The sequence below is a fragment of the Bombyx mori genome, chromosome 12, assembly GCF_030269925.1.
Source record: "Bombyx mori chromosome 12, ASM3026992v2".
NCBI lineage: Eukaryota > Metazoa > Arthropoda > Insecta > Lepidoptera > Bombycidae > Bombyx > Bombyx mori.
Window position 1 is genome coordinate 13522005 of NC_085118.1, and position 19978 is coordinate 13541982.

At 37.4% G+C, this 19978-nt stretch overlaps 1 protein-coding gene across 1 annotated transcript in view; it reads right to left on the bottom strand.

Annotated features, from left to right (window-relative positions):
- The window catches only part of LOC105841683 (ATP-binding cassette sub-family G member 4), a 75485-nt gene that overhangs the window by 4896 nt on the left and 50611 nt on the right, over nt 1-19978 (bottom strand). Inside the window, exons 5-9 of the mRNA XM_012690708.4 lie at nt 15706-15829; nt 10857-10971; nt 1935-2152; nt 939-1107; nt 47-147 (exon numbers count right to left, since the gene is read on the bottom strand). Coding sequence (XP_012546162.1) covers nt 47-147; nt 939-1107; nt 1935-2152; nt 10857-10971; nt 15706-15829 — 727 coding nt within the window. The remainder of the gene's footprint in view (nt 1-46; nt 148-938; nt 1108-1934; nt 2153-10856; nt 10972-15705; nt 15830-19978) is intronic.

Below are 19978 nucleotides of genomic sequence, written 5' to 3' on the forward strand. Positions count from 1 at the left end.
AACCTTTATGCCACAACGAGTTCGTGTTACACAAAACATTTAGTACCTGCATTGGGATCCCAGTAACGAGTACCGCAGCGTAGTATGTGCGTAAGTAATACCAATTGTTGAAAGTCTCCTTCTTCACGACCGGTAATTCAGATGGAACTGCAAAGATATTCGTGAACCATGATTTAGGAGGTAATTTGGATGCGTGTTGGTAAGCTGTTGGGTTATATGAAATAAGGGTAACCAGAAATTCCTTTAATTCCAGATTTCTCCCTAGATAGTTATCTTGTATATACGAGGTACAACAATGCTAAATATTATACATGTTGTAATCAATCAACAAAGTAATCTTTAATACTTATTTGGAGGTATACGACAAAGGGAATATTTTTCACCGAGCGAGTGATATTACTCGGTAGACCGACGCGACGGTCTGAACGTTGTTGTTTAGTATTGTATACATGCAAGCCTATTTTGAAATGTCGTAAGCGAGATTCAGGCATCTGTCAAATAACTTGTGTGTGTGTTTTTTTGTGTGTTCTATAATGGCTATCACTAGATTAGATTACCAATATCTCAAAGCAACTGTGTGAATTCAAGCGAAATTAAATTAAATAGGCTGTCTCAGTAGGTCTGACTTTCCGAGTTGCTAAAAAAGCAGAAATATTTGTAAACTATCTATATATTTCCGAACAACTTTCAGATATTTTGTCGTGGCTTAGATGGACGCAATCCTGTTCATAGACAGCCATGACAACTCTGCCGAGAGTATACGACTAAGAAGAAGAAGATGGACGAATGAGCTCACGATTTTTGTGGTTCCCGAAGCCCATATACATCAGTGCGTGGATGCCGTCACCTACCGTGAGACATGAGGTGTAAGGCCCAATTGTAGACACTACTACACCTATAAACAGTTTGGGCTGAAATTACAGACATTAGGTACTTACATTTGAGTATAGCTGGCATTAAAGACGTGTAGCTAAGGTAGACGGAAGACACAAGAAGGTAGCCGAGGTTACTGAGAGTTTTCGAAGCGTCATTACCAGCATTCTCGAACAGAAGACCAAGAAGCACTCCAAATACGATGTGTAACATCACTTTCAAATGTGTTGTCGTCTGCGCAATATAAAAGATTATTTAAAGCCTGGAGTCGCGTTACTGGGTTGATCGTTTCGGTGGGAAGGCGTATTGTAGGCGTCTGTACAAGATCGAGTCTTCGTCCTCATATTTTAAGGTGGATTTCGGCATATGTGCTACGATGTCTATAAGCTCTTGTAACTACATAGCGATAATCTAGTAACAAGATGAAAGTAACGTTTTTACAAAGCATACCTTTCAGCCCTATTCATGGCCCGGTATTCTTCGACGGGTGTTAAGACATGGTTACCGGAGCCTATAGGAATCAACAACATAATTGCCGCTACTTATCTTGAGATATGAGCTCTAAGTCCCCCTTATTTATAGGTCAACGGCTGCCTCACCCTTCAAACTGGAACTCATAATTGGTTTCCAGGCGGACTCACAAGGTGCTTTGTGTTAAAAAGTTACTATCTTCTCTTCTTTTTTCTCCACCTTTTCCTACTAGGTGGGGTCGGCACAGCTAATTTTTCTCTTCTATCAGCCGTCATCTCAACACTCACTCCTTTCTCTCTCATATCGTCATTCACACACTCCATCCATGTCTTTTTCGGTCGATCTCTTCCCCCTCTACCTTGCACTACCATTTCCATTAAGTCACATGCATCTTCTCTCTACGCATCACATGTCCATACCACGCTAACCGTGGTATGGTTATTAAAGTTACTATATTAAATCTAATTTATAAAAAAAAACAGGGACAAAAAGCGTCTTGTCTGTGTCACTGAAATTGCTAGCATTCGTATGCATTCGTAACTTAACAAACTTAAACAACATATGTTTATTGTTATATGAAATTAACGAACCCAATCTCTGTACTGCTGTTTTATGCATCTCTTGAAGAGTACTCCGAACTTGTATAATTCATGGGGAGGATTAACTAGAATGGATATTCGATCGCACGAAAACTCGGATATTGGTGAAGAGGTGACAGTCGGAGTCCTCGTGGCCTCTCCTCGCCACGGCTGCCTCGACGCAAGCATCTCGTTCAAGTTACCATATTCTCCAGTGGCTATTTCCAGAACTATAAACAATTTGGCCGTTAGTTAATATCTATAGACAGATAGGTGAAATAATACAGTTGAATACCATTTTCTTCCCATTTTGAAGACCGATTAAAAAAAAGTAATTAACGACCTTCATTTGTTATAATACTTTTTTTTTAGAATTGCAATAACAAAACAAAAAATAAAATGTAAAAACTGAAGCCAAATCTTCAGTTTTTTGTTGTAATTACAGTCGAACTTAATTCAACACTAGTAGTGTTGGCCCAATTAATGAAAAATAAACAACAATACATTATTATTTTTATTATTGCATAGATGGTTGGACGGGCTCACAGCCCATCTGGTGTTTAGTGGTTACTGGAGCCCATAGACATCTACAACGTAAATGCGCCACCCATCTTGAGATATAAGTTCTAAGGTCTCAGTATAGTTAAAACGGCTGCCCAACCCTGCAAACCGAAACGCATTACAGCTTCACGGCAGAAATAGACAGGGTTGTGGTACCTACCCGTGTGGACTCACAAGACGTCCTACCACCAGTAATTACGCTAATAGTAATTTTGCGGTTTTGAATTTTATCACACGATATTATTCTTTCACCGTGGAAGTCAGGCGTGAACATTTGTCAAGTACTATATCATTAGAAAAATTTTGGTAGCCGCCTGCGGGATTCGAACACCGTTGCGTCGCTACATACAAATGCACCGGACGTCTTATCCTTTAGGCCACGACGACAAATTCTTATCATTTCGTACTTCACGAAAAACTACAAACGAAATAACAAAAAAAATACAAACACACAGAAATAACTACAACAAACGGCGTCCGTAAAAAATACGAACGTAGAACTCATACCTCAAGGAGAGTGGTGACATATACGTTGTAGATGTCTATGGGCTCCGGTAACTACTTAACACCAGGTGCACGGTCAGCTCGTCCACCCATTTATACAATAAAAAAATTAAATAAATAAATAATTAGAAAATCCTCAAACGGCGGAAATATGAAAATCTCTCTGAAGATTTCATTTTTGTTCCGTTTGGGGTAGAAACTTTAGGCCCCCGGGGCCCATCTGCTAAAAGCTTTTTTAAGGACCTTAAAAAAAAAACTATTTGAGGCCTCGGGAGACCAGAAGGCCGGTACGTATTTTTCACAAAGAATTAGCATTGCTATCCAGCGTGGAAATGTTACCAGCCTTCTGGGAAAGCTGCCAACTGGCGGTGAGCTAACGCAGATTTTCTATTTATAAGTAAGTAGCTTTACCTAAATAATAATTATTTTTATTCATTTAAATGTAAATAAGGAATAATCCGAAATCAAATAGAATTACAATAAAATAACACTTTAGTGACAATGGAGTTTACGGACAGAAGTTTAGACAGTTATTATTTATTATATCGCATTTAAATATTTTATTACAGACATTAATCCGTATAACAAACAGGCTTTGCTAGCACCCACCTGTATTAAAAAAAGAAATAACGTGAAATACCGGTCGGCCGTTTTAGTTATAATTTGCATACAAATATTTTGTTTTGATATTTATTTAAGGTCACGTATGTCTCCTTCGGTTTTTGCGAGTCGGACTTAGATATTATTAAAATTACTTTTACGGTTTAATCTCGCATTTTTAAGCTACTCCATAGCTTTTATCGCGGGCTTTGAGCGCGGCGATCGAATCAATTCCGTAACGAAAATAAAACCTAACACCCCCCACTCTGCCACCATGTAGCTCGCGTTCAACACATTCATTCGTTGCGCTTGTGTAGTATGAATGAGCGCACGGCGTGATGTTGCATGCGCATCATGAAAAGTCTGCCCATCTCTTTCTTTCGCGCGGTCTAGCTTATGAGTGTAAAGGGGACAGCTAATGTTTTGCTTTTGTTAATGTTTATAAATATAGCGTGGTCTTATTTTATTATTGTTTTTGATAAAAAAATGCTATGCAAAAGCTTTACCGTGGCAGTCCCCGAGTGCCACACGTGTTTTTTAAATGTTATTTAAACATATCCGACGTTTCGAATACTGAACTTAATTCGTCGTGGTCACGGACGTCGGTCAGCAGAGATTAACGCGTAAAAATATTTTTAATCATATAATTATAATTGTATAATAATAATATGTGCAAATATATGTTATTTTTTTCCTCCATATCCGACGTTGATCTACGTACATAAATTATATAGTTTTTATGTAAATGAACAACTTTTTTCACTTAACGAAACAAGAATATTTTTTGTCGCTATAATTCGGTCTCGTGATAAGACGTGTGTATATAATATAATAATGATTTATAATAAAGCAAGCTGCGATAAATCGACCCGTTAGATGACGTCATCCAATCATGTCGCGCTTTTAATCAGTGTAGGTTGTTTCTGAAGCATTTTTTTGTCTCGTAATAAATTATTAGTTATCTTTCTGTTTTTTTTTTTCTGAAGTTGCAAAGATTTAGTTTGGAATGCCATATAATACTAATATATTTAGTATACCATAAGACAAGCAGTGCCAGTTCTCGCTTAGAATTTAAGAAACAAAGCATCAATAGGCAATTTAACATAACTTTTTTTTGTCTGGTGGGCCGTATGCTCGTCTGCCTACAAAGGCAATAAAAAATCGGTTATCTGTAAAGTCGGCTTACTGACGATAGTTGAACGTGACAACGTCATAAGAAAATACTGATGGAATGGTTTAATTTTTCAATTATCGCAATTATCGTTGCTTTAAACAATTGACACCACATTCACTTTTCACTCAACTTCATACTTGACAAAAACATGTAAACGTATTATTGTATTGCAGCTGTCCACGCGGATGCATCGCTCACTCAAGTAGGAGAGAGACAGATATCGAACGCTGCCGAACGCGGAGGCCGATTGTGCCTCTTTGTCGCTCGTTGCGCGATCTCGCTTGCACTTCAAGCCTTAAATGGAACGCCTCAATGAGTTATGTTTTTTCGTGCGTGCAGCCGGCTCCATCGAATTATAAGACGTTGTCACGTCAAAAATTTAAAAAATCTACAAAACTTTCTATTTTCAAGATAAAAACTAACCACAGCCCATCATAATCATTATGTATTTAAGAGATTAATGGATGAAATATTTTATTGTAGGTCCGTTGTCCGTTTCGACCCTAAATGGCGTCACGCTCAGTGAATTTGCTTTGGGGTCGCGTCAATAACGAGTGTTGGGGCCCAAGGGGAAGTTTTGTTGAGTTCCAAAGAGTAAACTAAGTATGTTGTTTGAGCACCTTTATTATGTCGGTTAAGGACAGATGGTAACGTGTTAACGAGTGCGTGTTGCTAAGTGCACTGCTCTGATAATATAATAAAATAACCTGACACCACAATGACGACGCACGGCGTGTCCACGTATTATTTAGGTATGTGCAAACTGTACATCTTTTTCAAAAGTTGTTTATATTCTTGATTGAATTGTATTTGTTGTATGTGTTTGATAATAATTTTTCTTGCTGCAGTTAGTTCGGTAGTAGTCAGATACGGGGTCTCAGATTTCCTTTTAGCGCTCATGTTTGTTATGCAACGTAATATCCAAGCAGTAACTCGGAAAAGTTTTGTTAATGAACTGCATTTATTTAACAAGGTTGTTATCCAATTATCCTTTTCGTGATTTGACGAAGTCTCTTGATTTTCCTTTTCTTTGCAGCCAACGTTTGTATGGTATGTTTGGTAGTTTGCAATCTCATCTGTTTCAATTTTCTTCAAAAATGTAGGACCTTGAAACCATAAATCGAAGGTCATTAGTTTACTTGGTAGCATGCCTCTCGATGCACAGTCGGCAGGGTTATGCTCTGACTTAATGTAACGCCATTGTGTGGTAGGTATAATCCGTTTGATTTTTGTAACTCGATTGGATATGTAGGCCTCCCTTTTAGCAGTGTCCCCTTGGAGCCACGCGAGAACTACTTGCGAGTCACACCATGCTTGAATTTTCAGATTGTATTCCGATAAAGCCTTCTGAGTTTTTTCCATGAGTTTAGCCAACAGTAAGGCGCCACACAGTTCAAGCCTCGGCAGCGTGGTTTTTTGTGCTATAGGAGCCACCCGTGTGCGGGATACAAGTAGCGTAATTACTGGAACTCCGTTGGAACTTGTCACGCGACTGTATATAACACAAGCGTAAGCTTTCTCGCTTGCATCACAGAAACCCAGTAATTCTATATCTTGTTTTGTTTCGCCAATCCATCGTTTCAAAGTTATGTTACGAATGAAAGGCAATTCTATTTTTAGTTTTTGCCATTCTTTCTCAATATTTTGGGGAATTTCATCGTCCCAATCAATGTTTAGAGTCCAGACTTTTTGAAATAGTAATTTTGCAGTAATGGTCACCGGAGACAGCCATCCCAACGGATCATAAAACTTAGAAATTTCAGACAATAATAGTCTTTTTGTTAGTTGTTTTGTACTTTGCTTCACAGGCCATTTTAGGTGAAATGTGTCGCTGTTAGTGTTCCAGGTAAGTCCTAACGTTTTTGATGTTTCATCAATTTTGAAATCGAAGCTGTTTGTTGTTGAAATTTGCTCTTTAGGTAAGTCTTCTAATAAAGTTGGATAGTTGCTGGACCATTTGCGTAAATTCATCCCCGCACCCTTTAGTAAATCGATTAGGGACCGCTGTAACTCCTTGGCGGTTTCGAATGACCTTTCGCCACTCACAAGATCATCTACGAAGAAGTGGTTCTCCAGGACCTCTGCAGCTGCAGTAGGGTACTTATGACCATCATCAATGGCGAGTTGTTTGAGTGTACGTAAGGCTAGCCAAGGAGCGGGTTTGGTACCGTAGGTCACCGTACAAAGTTTATATTCTTGTAAAGGTTGTTCTGGTGAATCTCGCCAGATAATTTTTTGTAGATGTTGCTGATCATCATTTATCCACACACAACGATACATTATTGTTAATCGATTGTTTCTTGCTCTTTTGGGTTGCCAAGATGTACGGTTTGCACATACCTAAATAATACGTGGACACGCCGTGCGTCGTCATTGTGGTGTCAGGTTATTTAATTATATTCTTAGAGCAGTGCACTTAGCAACACGCACTCGTTAACACGTTACCATCTGTCCTTAACCGACATAATAAAGGTGCTCAAACAACATACTTAGTTTACTCTTTGGAACTCAACAAAACTTCCCCTTGGGCCCCAACATCATTTTTGATTTGTTTTTCATCGTTTTTCAACACAATGATGAGTCTCCCTGTTATACATCAACCCGACGCTAACAATCTCAAGAAAATGCATGACGTCATTAAGGAATGCATGAACGGCATAGCTAACATCGGACTGGATACGGCAACGTGGGATCCAATGATCGTGCATTTAATGTTACCAAAATTAGATTCAATAACTTTAAATGATTATATGAACGACATCCGAGATCACAGAGAATTACAAAACTTGCAAGATTTTTTATATTTTTTGGAGTGCAAGTTTATGGCATATGAAACTGCAAAATCAACAAAATCTGTAAAAAATACCACTTCCGAAAAAACATCTCATTGGAAACCGGCTATCAACAAACAACCTGTAAAAAAATTTACATATGACTCTAAGAAAACTTATAACTATCACGCTACTTATGGAAAATGCCCGAATTGTAATGGAAATCATGTTTTAATGCAGTGTGCTAAATTTATTAACATGGATACTGCACAGCGAAACCACACTGTTGCGAAATTGAAACTCTGCAAAAATTGTCTCTATAGCCACAATAACGAAGAATGTAAATCAGCGAAAACGTGTAAGGAGTGTAACATGAAACATCATACCATGTTGCACAACGTGAACTGGAAAATTCCAGCGAATGGTAAAAATAACTTTGGACAACAAGCCTCCTCTTCTCAGCAACAAGCTTCGAATCACTTATCATCGGATAAAACTGAAATTTTACTAACTACAACTCTACTGAAAATAAAGGCTTATGATGGCACTTATGTAAAACTTAGGGCCCTCTTGGATCAGGGCTCACAAGTAAACTTAATAACAGAAAATGCCGCTCAGATATTACGCCTGCCGAGGAAAAGGTTCGCTGCTACCATCTCGGGGGTTGGTTCAGTATCTGGTGATTGCAGGGGTCAACTAAACTTATCTTGTAAATCAATAAACTCTGAATACGACTTCGATTTCGCTAAATGAAGATGATCTTAAGAGCTGTCTCCAACAACGTTCAGATAAAATTATATGCAAAACAAATAAACCTATTTTTGACATGCATAGCAACGGAGCTCCATGCGAAGCGAAACTGCTGTCACATCAAAACCTCGAGCCCTGTGACGTCGAGAACGCGTCATGCAAGGACGCGTGGCTTGAGTTACATGCATCGAACAAGTGGCTCGTCATATGCTGCGATACGTGTACTTTACGCACCATATGCAACAGTGATGTGTCCTCACACACCATGACGTCATCGGGGATAGTATCGCTGCCACAAGGGTGTGTACTTCAGTCTAATGACTTAACGATATATGCGCATAATCGTTATAACAGCCGTGTGAAGTTAGATTATGAAATCGCAAGTACAACGTTGGACAATTCAGTAAACAAAATAGTAAATTTAACATACAACTACACTCCGAATCTGTTCCAGTCTACAGCACGTGAAACAAAAATTATCACTAAAGAGATTGCTGAGCAAAAGGAGCAGGAAAAACACTTTCCGTCGACCATATCAGCGCATGACATACATCAGTATGTCATTACATACTTATTATTAGTAGCAGCTCTGGTTATTGGTCTCGTGTGGGTTGTGAGGAAACATTCCCACTGCTTAAGGAAAAAGAAGAGCCATCCACTTGCACCCACTGAAGATATCGAACTTCAAACATTTCACCTGCGGCACGACCGACGAGATGATGGTGTTCAAGCCCAAGTCGCGCCACCACCGAAGCCAGCCCGAAGCGTAAACACCAGTGGAACCAACTTTGCCTTTAGTTTTGATTAAGTTAAATTTTAAGTAATTTTGTTGTGAAATGTCATTTTATACATATTTTTACTTTTACCTTTACATTTTTAACTTTTATATTTTTTACATTTTTATTTAAGCTTACGAACTATTTCATTTATTGTTAATCGATTGTTTCTTGCTCTTTTGGGTTGCCAAGATGTACAGTTTGCACATACCTAAATAATACGTGGACACGCCGTGCGTCGTCATTGTGGTGTCAGGTTATTTTATTATATTATCAGAGCAGTGCACTTAGCAACACGCACTCGTTAACACGTTACCATCTGTCCTTAACCGACATAATAAAGGTGCTCAAACAACATACTTAGTTTACTCTTTGGAACTCAACAAAACTTCCCCTTGGGCCCCAACAACGAGTTTAATTAAATTGGGCGTAAAGCGGTGTAGAGGGGGGAATTTTGAACAATAACATGCGCCCATCTCATGAATGCAGAATAGATTAGAACGTAACATCACTAATAAGAAATCATAGTAATTGTAAATTGCTTTAGACAAACAGACGTTCGACGAGCTCACGACCCACCCGGCAGTAAGCGTTCGCTCGAGCCCATAAGTATCACAGCTTGGAATAAGGATCGGATGTAAGTGGAGAGACACTGGAGCTTGTGGATTCGACAGTTTTTCTTGGTATAACAGTTGATTCCAAGCTGCAGTGGGGTCCTCACATATGCAAGTTAGCGAGTAGGCTTAGTTCTGCAGCGTTTGCGGTAAAAAAAATACGAATGTATATTAATGAAGATACGGCACGCCTGGTTTATTTTAGTTATTTTCATAGTGTTATGTCCTATGGCATTTTGCTATGGGGCAATGCTGCCGATGTCGAAACGATTTTCATCCTGCAGAAGAGGGCTATTCGTGCTATTTATAATATGCACCCGAGGGAATCCTTGAGGGACAAGTTTAAGGAAATCAAAATTCTAACTTTAGCGTCCCAATACATTTTTGAAAATTTATTGTACGTGCGTAAAAACATTGAAGAATTCCCCAGAGTCTGCGATTTGCACAATGTGAACACTAGGAACAAACATAGGCTTGCGTTGCCGGCGGCTCGAATTAAGAAAATAAGCAACTCTTTTAGGGGGCTGGGTGTACAGCTTTTCAACAAGATCCCACTAAACGTTCAACTACTACCTGTTCATAGATTTAAGAAAACTGTTAAGGAACGTTTGTGCAACAAGGCATATTATAAAGTTAAGGATTATTTACTAGATGGCACTACGTGGGAATGAGGCGCTCGCTCCTGGCCTTTTAATTTTTCATTATTATTATTTTAATTGTATTTTTTTGACTTGTTTTTTCTTTTGTGAATATTTCTATTTATTTAAAAAAAAGAAAATATTTGAGAAAAAAACAAAAAAAAAAAGCCCGCTGAGTTTGTTTCGCCGGTTCTTCTCAGGACTGTGGCTTTTTTTGGAACCGGTGGTAGAGTTAACATTGTTATTTGTATTTTGACATTCAACAAGTGTGTCATACTGACATCTAAGTTGAAATAAATGATTTTGAATTTGAATTTGAATTTGATGAGTTAAGTGCTACGAATTTTTTTTAGAAATATCTTATCAATCGGAACGTTACGTTACTTTAAAAAAAAAGCTGTTGACGCGGCGGTTGATGAAAAGAAACATTATATTTTTATTATAAATTCTCATTTATTTTATTCTATTTGAGGCACAGATACATACATACATACATACATACATAAATGGAGAAAAATAAAAAGTCGAAATTGTAATAAAACTTACCATAATCGGCCGGATTGTGGTACTTGGGACAATGCAGGTCAACAGTGGCGAGATAGCGTACCGTATCTTCGCTGGGCCCTTGGTAAATACACATTCCTTCCGCCAAAATGTAGACCTAGACAAAAATTTAGGATCTTATTTGCAACTAGCTAGCTAGCGGGCGGGACCGCACCAAAGTCTTGTTAGCGTTATTGTTATTGATTTGTATTTCAACGATATACCACGGTCTTTGGCGACCCATTTAGCTCTCTTCGCCGATTAAAACTGCTATCTACTACATGACTGTGGTTCCGGAAATGGCACATCGATATAAACCTCAGGGAAAGCACAGCCGTACTCTTCAAAATGGGTCGCTGTGCCGATACCACTTCGAGTATCCCAAACCGTTTCAGGCGCGATAACGCCATTTGCCCCATCACCCTATTCGGCCAGCCGATATTGTGGGCCTCGAAGACAAGATACTTAGGCGTCACCCTCGACAGATAAATGACATGCCGTTCACACATTAGAGCACGTCGCAACCGAGCCGCGTTCTCACTCGGAAGATTTTATACCATGATCTGCAAGCGGAGCATGTTTTTGTCCCTTCGCAATGAGATAACATCCTACAAAACTAGCATACGTCCGGTTGTGACATGTGCAAGTGTAGTTTTACTATCGCGGCCACATGAGCACCCTAAAAGTCATTAAATCCCAGAAGCAGAATAGGCGTTGGAGCGCCGTGGTAAGTGAAGAATGTAGATATTCCCGAGACCCTACAATTAATATTCATTCGTAAGTATCTGAAGACAGCGTCAGAACGCTTCTTCGAAAAAACGGGGTGACACGATAGCACTGTTATCATGGCATCTGCAAACTGCATAGCCTATCCTAATGACCGACCGATCAACAGTCGTCGTCGCCCTAAGCACCTTATTTCGGATCCTTCCGATCCATTATCGGTGCGTTTAGACATTCCCGGGCACCTTTAAAGGAAATTAGGAAGGATTGACCTGAAGACTTTTCCAGTTTCAAGATAAGCGGGTGAGTCTGGGCTCAGCCAGATAGTATAGAGAGCATACATTCGTTCACAAATATAATTAGTATAGAATAATGGCTGACATTAATGAGTGACGATGTCCACTGACCATAAAGTGGACTGAATGTTCGTCAGTCTCCAAACGTAATAAAAGTCAAGTAAGTTAATGGTAATTAAAATATAAAACGTTCTATACAAGTTTTGTATTTAATAATAATTATTTTTTTGTTTTTTGTTCCTCAATATCATTCGTTAACTGGCATAATTTTGTAATAAATTTTTTTCAATGTCCAACAAAAAACATAATGGTTTTATGCAATGTAATTTAGTTTCATATTAATTTTTTGTTTTTAATATACTTTTCTTTTTATTTTGTCTCACTCATCTTAACAATAAAAAATAAAAAATTATAACCTTTATTGGGTTCAACGTATTTATATTTCAGGGGCATAGGCAAACCGTTCTCTATCGCAGCCGACTCTCCTTGAGACTCGTTTGAGTAACTTGTTGAAACAGTTTGGAGAGAAGGCTGACTGGTAGAGTGTCAGGTGAGCCCGCACGAGCTGTTGCCATCAGCCTGCCTATTTCTGCCGCGAAGTAGTAATGCGTTCTATTATACTATAACACAACTGAGATTCAAACCTTATTTCTCAAAATAAGGCCAGTATTCACGTAGTTATGGTTTTTTTTTATTGCCCTTGTATGCAAACGAGCATACGGCCCACCTGATGGTGAGTGGTTACCGTCACCCATGGACCTCAGCAATGCCAGGGGCAGAGCCAGGCCGCTGCCTGCCTATATATCTATGGTTATGTAGTTATATATCTATGGTTAGTTATATATCTATGGGCTTCAGTAATGACATAGCTATAGGTGGGTTGCTATCTCTTTCACTAAGGAGGAAAGATCATTGCCGGATGCTCTCAAAACAGATCTATGGAAAGGCGGACGTAGCTTAACGAGTTGAAATTAATTCCGATGACCTTCAACAACAAGTTCAGTGAACAAGATTTTTAACAGACAAGAATAGATATAAGTAATATATTTATTAAACTTTAATAATTACACGGCAATATCATTTGAATTTTGTTGTTTTTAGTTTCGTGTATTTTTTGCCACCTTACTTTTGATTAAAAATGTTTTTGCACACCTTACCAAACGTACATACATATATGTGAAGCTCTATAATTAATAAGCTATCACGGATTCCTAGAACAAAAAATCAACGGATTCCAGTTTTTAAAATAGAGCTGATCTATTCATTAAAATTTAAACAGGACGAAGTTTGAAAGTCTTACTTTTGCAAAACGGCCGCGGAAGCTCTACAAATTTCAGCTGAGCGCGACTCTGACGTCATTTGAGGCCAAAATGTACGACGAGCGATTACCGTCGATTATACGTTAACTTGAAGTAAATTTTGACATCATGCATTTTAATTGATTTTTTTAGAACGAAGTTCCTTGTGGGTCGATGCGGAGGGGTACCCTAACCGGGAAAAACGTCCGTAACGTAAGATTTTTATTAGTAATGCACACAGTGTACGAGTTAACTTTGTAATAACGTACAAAAAATAACATATTTTTCTATTGTATATTTTTATAAATCATTGTGAATAAAAAAAGTTGATAACTTTGTAAAGTAGTTATTTTTTTTTATCAAAAAAAAAATCATAATAAAAAATGTATACCCGAATAATTATCTTATACGAGCAATTCTTGTATATTAATATATATGTATATAATCTGAATCTCGGAAACGGCTCCAACGATTTTCATAAAATTTAGTATACAGGGGATTTCGGGGGCGATAAAACGATCTAGCTACGATTTATTTTAAGAAAATGTTGTTTTATTCGTGTTTTGAATAATCAACTTTATGACTCTTCCCGACATCTATTGGCGAATAATAATACTATTTTCCATAATTGAAAGCAAGACACAATAACACTAAAGCTATTTCAGCAGATGGCGTTGTTAAGCCACCCGAAGCCAATGAGTGTTTGGTTTAAGGTTAGACCAAGAAAATGAATTGTTTATTTATATATTTGTGTCTTTTTAACTCACGTTACTTCAAAATTCCTAAAGGATCTTGGAATATTTCATCATTTTATCAATATGCAATTCCTATTTAAATATAAATTCTAAAAAAAAACAATTTATCAGAAAAAAAAATACCGTTCATCGTCTAGTATTTTTATAATAAGGAACTTCGTTCCTATCCGATGTCCCACGACACCACACATTTTTTTCCTACCTAATCGTTGGTAGCTAATGGGCTATTACACACTACAACTTCATATACAAACACATATTACAACTTCACGCGGACCGGTAGGTGAGCTCACGGGCTCAACCTGAAGGAATTGCTAACACTAGCCCTAACAAGAGCACCACTTCACTGTGTCTACTACCGGATCAGAATCGCGACCCAGTGAGTAGATCCGGCGAGATTTTTATCATGCTATGAAAGTTAGGGTTATTTGATTTATTATCTATGTATATAAAAATGAATTGCTGTTCGTTAGTCTCGCTAAAACTCGAGAACGGTTGGACCGAATTGGTTAATTTTAGGTAATTAAAGATAGATAAATATGAAATGCTCGGAATTAAATAAAAATAACAATCTTTTTCCCTTTGATGTATCCCCCGTCGGATGGATTCCTTTTGTTTAAGTTTATTTTATACAAAAGTTTAGGTCTTTTATTTATCGATTGAGGCACTATAAAGTCTGCGGGGTCAGCTAGTTATTTATAAAAGTTAAAAACAATTGTCTCTGCCCCAACAAAATAAAACTTATATTCAGACCATCAACACGAACATGGGGCGTCTGATGTATTAGGCAATCGACGCTTTAATACTATTTTCAATAGAATTTTAATTGCACTAGTGGTCCCCCGATAATCGATATTCGACTATAATTAATTGAAATTATAAGTTTGTACACTATTATGATTCTATTGTCAAAGACTATTAAACTTCTATAATCACAGATTTCGCTAACACTACACTTAAGACTTAGATATATTAATAAAGACGAACAATATTTAATCTATTCTCAATTTTACCACAGACTATAAGCAATAAGAAACGTTTGACAATAAACAAATAGTATGCATGCGTGTTTGTGTGTCAAATACATAGTATTTTTTTTTATTGCTTAGATGGGTGGACGAGCTCACAGCCCACCTGGTTGGTGTTAAGTGGTTACTGGAGCCCATAGACATCTACAACGTAAATGCGCCACCCATAAGTTCTAAGTTCTCAAGTATAGTTACAACGGCTGCTCCACCCTTCAAACCAAAACGCAATACTGCTTCACGGCTGAAATAGGCAGGGCGGTGGTACCTACCCGTGCGGACTCACAAGAGGTCCTACCACCAGTAATTACGCAAATTATAATTTTGCGGGTTTGATTATTTTTACACGATGTTATTCCTTCACCGTGGAAGTCAATCGTGAACATCAATTGTTGAGTACGTATTTCATTAGAAAAATTGGTACCCGCCTGGGATTCGAATACCAGTGCATTGCTGAACACGTATGTACCGGACGTCTTATCCTTTAGTCCACGACGACTTCACTTATTAGTGTGTGTGTAATGTTTTTTTTTAATGATTTAATGCAATTTTTATACATAATTTAATAAAATATTAACATTCTGCACTCCTTCTCTATATTCTCGATAAGTGTTAGAAATTTCATACTCCTCCGTCAACGCAATTTTCGTAAAAAGGGATACAAAGTTTTTGCTTCACGTATTAATATAATTGCATAATGCTGGAATTAAAATGGTTATAGAGCAATATTTAAACACTAAGGAACCAAGACATACCTGATCAAACATAGAGTAGATAGAAGCGGTGGGCTGATGTATTGTGCAGACTATAGTTCGTCCTTCACGGGCGAGTTTCTTCAAAAGCTTCATGCACTGTGTCGACGTGAGGCTATCCAAACCTCTGTAAGTTAATAATTAACGCTTTATTGAAATACTAGTTTTTGCCCGCGACTTCGTCCGTGCCGAATAGTTACTTTGGCATAACGCTAAATTTTACCCGCGACTTCATTTACATAGAAAGTGAAAATATTTTTGAATAATAGAATGTTAAGGAGCTATTTAAGGTAGGTACCAAAATCAGGCTTTTTAACCGACTTCAAAAGAGGAGGCTATCAATTCGACCACCATTTTTTATCTATGTATGTTTACCGATTTCTCGAGAATGCTTGAACCGATTCTGATAATTCATACATTATTTTACCGGAACTTTAACCGTTTCCGCAGCGCACACAGCGGAAGCTCTCAAAGGCGAAAAAACCCCGATTTTGAAACATTCTTTATTGGTGCTCCGTTTGTATTAGTCTTAGCGTGATGTTATATAGCCTATTGCCTTCCTCAATAAATGGGCCATCTAACACGGAAAGAATTTTTCAAATCAGATCAAATATATTTTCAACTCGGATCATTAGTTCCTGAGATTAGCGCGTTTAAACAAACAAACAAACTCTTCAGCTTTATGATATTAGTATATGTTATTTTCCAAGATATTACAAACAGGTTCGATCGTGGAACTCGACACGTTACGTTGTGACTATCATCAAATACAATGAGCAAACAGATTGTTCTCGAAGTCGAACCGGAAGAAATAAATCTTTAAATGTAAGGTGACAATACGAAGGGAAGAAAGGCAACGACAAGAGGAATATCTTCCAGCGAGGTAGGTGTTGTTCATCACTACACAGTATAAAACAATGTCGCTTTCTCTGTCCCTATATCCCTATGTATACTTAAATCTTTAAAACTAAGCAACGGATTTTGATGCGGGTTTTTTTAATTGATAGAGTGATTGAAGAGGAAGGTTTATATGTATAATAACATCCATTAAATAGTAGAGAAATTTATAATAAATTACAGTGTCCAAAGCGAAGCGAGGGCGGGTCGCTAGTTTTAAAATATTTTATTTTGGATTGGAGGAATTTCGTTTGACCCGTATACCTTTCCGCTAATTTAGAACGAGGATTGGACGGTGAGCTTTAGGGCTCATCTGGGTGGATTTGCTAATAATTAACGGAGCGCTTTCGAAGAAGACTTTTGTAACGTCTGTCAACTTTCTTCTTCTATGTGTTAATTTCTTAGCGAGTTCGAGGAGTACGGTTACCTGTGCCTCGGTTGCTATTAGCCTTTGTACTAATAGCCTCAAACAGCACTGAGATTGGCTCAGAAGGGCCATTGTCCAGGGCTTCGACGGTAGTTAATTTTTGCGTGAGCCGCGGTGGGAAAATGTAGCAACAGATAAATGGGTTATTGTTTCGCGCCACTATTAGCGTTGTTTAGTTGGTTGTACGACAAAAAAAGAACTGGTAATTATTCGTATAAGTATGTGCCATTTTGAAGGCCGAATTAAATTATTAAACAAGTCCACATTAATTAGTCGTGATATAAAAAAGAAACTTCTTATTATAAATTTAATTTTTTTTTAAATTATAATCAGAACTACCAAATTGTATAAATTATAACCGGTGGTTCCCCTTACATTAAGAAATAAACATATAATAAAAATATTGGTTATTGTTGCTATTTTATCTTGTAAAGATACGGACACCAATTAACTCGGAAAAGTAAAATTGAAAATGAAGATTTTTTTTTTATTGCCTTTGTAGGCAGACGGGCAAACGGCCCACCTGATGGTGAGTGGTTACCGTCGCCCATGGACTTCAGCAATGCCAGGGGCAGAACCAAGCCGCTTCCTACCGCAAATAGATATAGATAATGCATAGGATGGACAAGTCTACAGTCGATGTGTCGGGTAAAAGTTATATTTGTTTACACGATACACAATACAAGATAATGCAAGCATTACATTGTATCTATACAATAAAAACTTAGGCTTTGTGTGTATAAATTGTTCTCTACGCGTTAACAAAAGATGAATGAATGAAACTTGTAAAGGTTCTCATTAGCACATCCCTGAAATGGTTGTTATATTGTCATTTATAATGTCATGGTGTCATTGACATACGGTATGTGGCGAACGAGTACATTAAAAAAAAATTAATAATAATAATAATTTTAATTTTAAAAAAAAAGACATGCCCGCTGAGTTTCTTGCCAATTCTTCTCAGGACGGAGGCTAGTTTTTGTGAATTGGCGGTAGTTCTTTTGACGTTCAACAAGTATGTACTTTCATTTATGTTGAATATTTTTTTTTTGATTTGATTTGATTTGATTTCAAAAACTTTATGTTTTTCATTCATTTATTAATAATGAACTAACAACGTAACATTATTTTCTTATAATTAACAAATGGCAAAGAGCAAGATTAATAATAGGCCCACTTAATTAACAAGAAAATATAGGAACGGAGTCGTAAAATTTTTTTAGAAAATATAATTAAGATCATTAAAAATAATCGAAATTTAATTGACGTTAAAACAAACAAACTGGGAGGATTGTATGCGCTTCAGCGTAAGGAATGTCCCTAAATTCGGTAATTTAAAAAAATATTGATTGAACAACCGAAGCTATGAGCTCTAAAAGTTGTGAGTATTAATACTCACAGCGTAGTAGGAACTAGCCTTAACTGGCCTTTAAATAATCAAGAATATATTTTAATCTTCTAATAATACTGGTGGTAGGGCCTCTTGTGTTACCTGGTGGTAGGTCCTCTTGTGAGTCCGCGCGGGTAGGTACCACCGCCCTGACTATTTCTACCGTGAAGCAGTAATGCGTTTCGGTTTGTAGGGTGGGGCAGCCGCTGTAACTATACCGAGATCTTAGAACTTATATCTCGAGTTGGGTGGCGCATTTACGTTATAGATGTTTATGGGTTTCAGTAACCACTTAACACCAGGTGGGCTGTGAGCTCGTCCACCCATCTAAGCAATAAAAAAAATATACTGTTTAATCTCGTGTTTATTATATTATTATGTTTGTGTATTTTATTATTTCCGAAATAACGAACGAGATATTAAACCTTAACAATATTTTTAATTATGGCTACGACTAATGAAAACCGAAGAATAAATACTATATTTGGTTTACTGTTTTCCTTTTTGCTAGGCAGACGAGTTCACACCCCACCTGGTTGTATTATTATCTCAACTGTTCTATTCTATGTCGCTTCGTGGTAGGAATTGTTTCGATTTTTCGTATAGGGCAAGTAAGTACGATCGACAGCTTTTAAATAGTTAAAAGTAAATGAGTTTTCTTTTCGACGTCTGACTTTAAAATTTTTGGCAACTCAACTAATTAATGGAAATTTATTAAGATGTCAAAAAAATTGTTAACGTAAAAGATAATAAAAAAATACTTATGTAAATTAATACAAGGTAGAAGACAAGATCTCTTGAAATAAACATGAGTTGTTTGGGCGTGATACTTGACTGTTGACCACAGAGTAGTGTGTCTCAAGTACGCCCAAAATAAAAGCAGTGTAAAATAGAATATATGACATAACTTAATAATTCGATGGTCAAATTTATGGTAAGCAGCGACTTGGCTGTGCGTCCATGAGCGACGTTAACCACTTACCATCAGTTTGGCCGTATGCTGGTCTGCCTATCAAGGCAATATTATATTTTTGTTAAGAATTTGATTATTTTATACTTGACCACACAGTTCCCTTGAAGATTGCTTAAGCTATCCATTTCCTTCCCTTCTCTGTATCGGGTTAATTTTGTTGTATTGGCGATTGTTTTCTAAGAGGACATACATAACAGTCCAGAGCTATGAGCATTTTGTAACTGTCATTTGACTGTGGTTGTATAGTAAATTACAAAAACAAAACAGCACTCTGTTTCGGAATGCAGGTTTCACGTGTCTAAACCAGTTTTAATTTTAAAAAAAAAACCTGTTAAATTCGGTCAGTGACTTCAGAACGCAAGTAAAGAAGATGCGTTTTCCAATGATGCGAAATGTTTTCAATTAAGTTTATTTTTATTTTGGGCAACAGAAAACAGACCTGCACGTTCAATGAGGGTTGGACAATAATTGGTCTCAGATCTCAAATATTTTGGTAAGCAGTTTTTTTTTGGATCAACAGGAAATGTCTGGACTTCTGCCACGCATTTGGGACATTATACCGGGGCATCTTGGAGTTGAACTGACCTAA